This window comes from Hipposideros armiger, unplaced genomic scaffold (assembly GCF_001890085.2).
Source record: "Hipposideros armiger isolate ML-2016 unplaced genomic scaffold, ASM189008v1 scaffold_995, whole genome shotgun sequence".
NCBI classification, from domain to species: domain Eukaryota; kingdom Metazoa; phylum Chordata; class Mammalia; order Chiroptera; family Hipposideridae; genus Hipposideros; species Hipposideros armiger.
Genome location: NW_017732345.1, coordinates 498,260 through 499,708, shown reverse-complemented (window position 1 = coordinate 499,708; position 1,449 = coordinate 498,260). Strand labels below are relative to the sequence as shown.

At 42.3% G+C, this 1,449-nt stretch overlaps 2 protein-coding genes across 3 annotated transcripts in view; one reads left to right on the top strand and one right to left on the bottom strand.

Annotated features, from left to right (window-relative positions):
• GYG1 (glycogenin 1) overlaps positions 1–1,449 on the bottom strand; it is a 62,108-nt gene that overhangs the window by 7,295 nt on the left and 53,364 nt on the right. Inside the window, exon 6 of one of the 2 annotated variants that reach the window (XM_019631375.1) lies at positions 457–1,307. The exons of the other annotated variant lie outside the window; for it this stretch is intronic. Coding sequence (XP_019486920.1) covers positions 1,082–1,307 — 226 coding nt within the window. The 3' untranslated portion in view covers positions 457–1,081. Of the gene's footprint in view, positions 1–456; positions 1,308–1,449 lie in introns of those variants that run through there. 2 annotated transcript variants of the gene reach the window in all.
• Positions 1–1,449, top strand: part of HLTF (helicase like transcription factor) — a 44,864-nt gene that overhangs the window by 17,472 nt on the left and 25,943 nt on the right. The gene's annotated exons all lie outside the window — the stretch shown is intronic.

The window sequence follows — 1,449 nt, the reverse complement described above, 5'->3', positions numbered from 1 at the left end:
CCATCCATGCAACCTAGAATCATCTGTGCATTTAATATATATGCTTTAGATTTCTACCATTTTCAGTCATGAATAAAAGGACTAGAAGACATTGGGTCCAATATTGATTCTAACAGTCCTGAAAGACTGAGTATGTTCAGGGACTGACAATGAACCTATGAGGGTTTTAAGGTTACAATATTCTAAAATCTGAAATACTTAATATGGAGATGCAACATGGGTGACAGAGTAAACAAATGATCTCACTTTCATCTGTCAGATCCATCACCATCACTGGAGAACACTAGATTAAATTATCTTCAGCTACCTGGAACCCAGTTTTTAAAGCATATATTCCAGTGTTAGCTTTCAACACTGGTTTTAAAAACACAAATTCTACGAATTATGAAAAATATTCCCTACTACATGTTTTTTTCAAGGGGAGTAGGAATCCTTAATTTAATTAGACAACCAAGCTATGGCAATAAGTCTTTATTTTTCATACAAGGTGCCACTGCAGGTAACCAGAGAACACACTACTGTTTTCAGATACCCAGAACTGCACGTGTTGCCCCACTGTACACAGAAAGCTGGTGAACGCTGCCGGATGCTAAGACCAGTAAATACAGTGGGTTGATGTCACCTGTGGGTACGCTTATGCATCCACTCAGCAGAGGGTCACTGTGGGCTGTCTTTACCTGAAAGCAGGGTTACAGTCGCTCTGGCAGCCCCAGGGAAGCCTAAAATGCAGGACTTGTGAAGGGCACAACAAGCAAGCAAGAGGCCGACAGCATGTCCCCATTCTGAAGGGAGACTGAGCAACAGGCTCAGCACATCTGAGGAGCTGATACAGCCATCTTAATAGTTTATGGTTGAGTTTCCTTTACCACATAACTTGGCAATCGGCATAACTGAGAATATCTGAAACATCAGCTGAATAAGGCTAGGGTTATAAAACACTGTCTATGTAACAGAATTGTTATTTCACAGCTTCTGCCCAGTCCTCACCTCTCCTACATAAAGCTCCCCATCTGATGAATTTCAGTGAAAGCCTCTAGCAACTGTAACAGATCTTCCTTAACCCAGCTCTAAAAACTAAGTATCAGAAGTAAGTGCCTGTGAAGGGATGCGTCCACAGGAAAATGGCAGTGTTTCTATTGGAGGTAAGTGTCAAGTTTTCTCTTGATGTTGTCAAAGGAATCTGCTCCCATGTAATCAGCCTGGCCCTGTTCCCACCGCTCCTTCCGTTCTTCTGAGGACACAACAGGCTGTGCTGGAGGTGGGCCCTCCCCAAGGGACAGCTGTGATATGGCTCCTGAGACATCTTCCTAGAAAGGAGAGCAGAATCAGAGACTCCTTGAGAGCTGAAAATAAGACTGTTTTAAAGAATGCAATAAATTGAAGAAGGTGAGAAAAGCCAGGATGAATTATCATGCAACGTAGCAAAAACTGAAAAGTATTACATGAAGC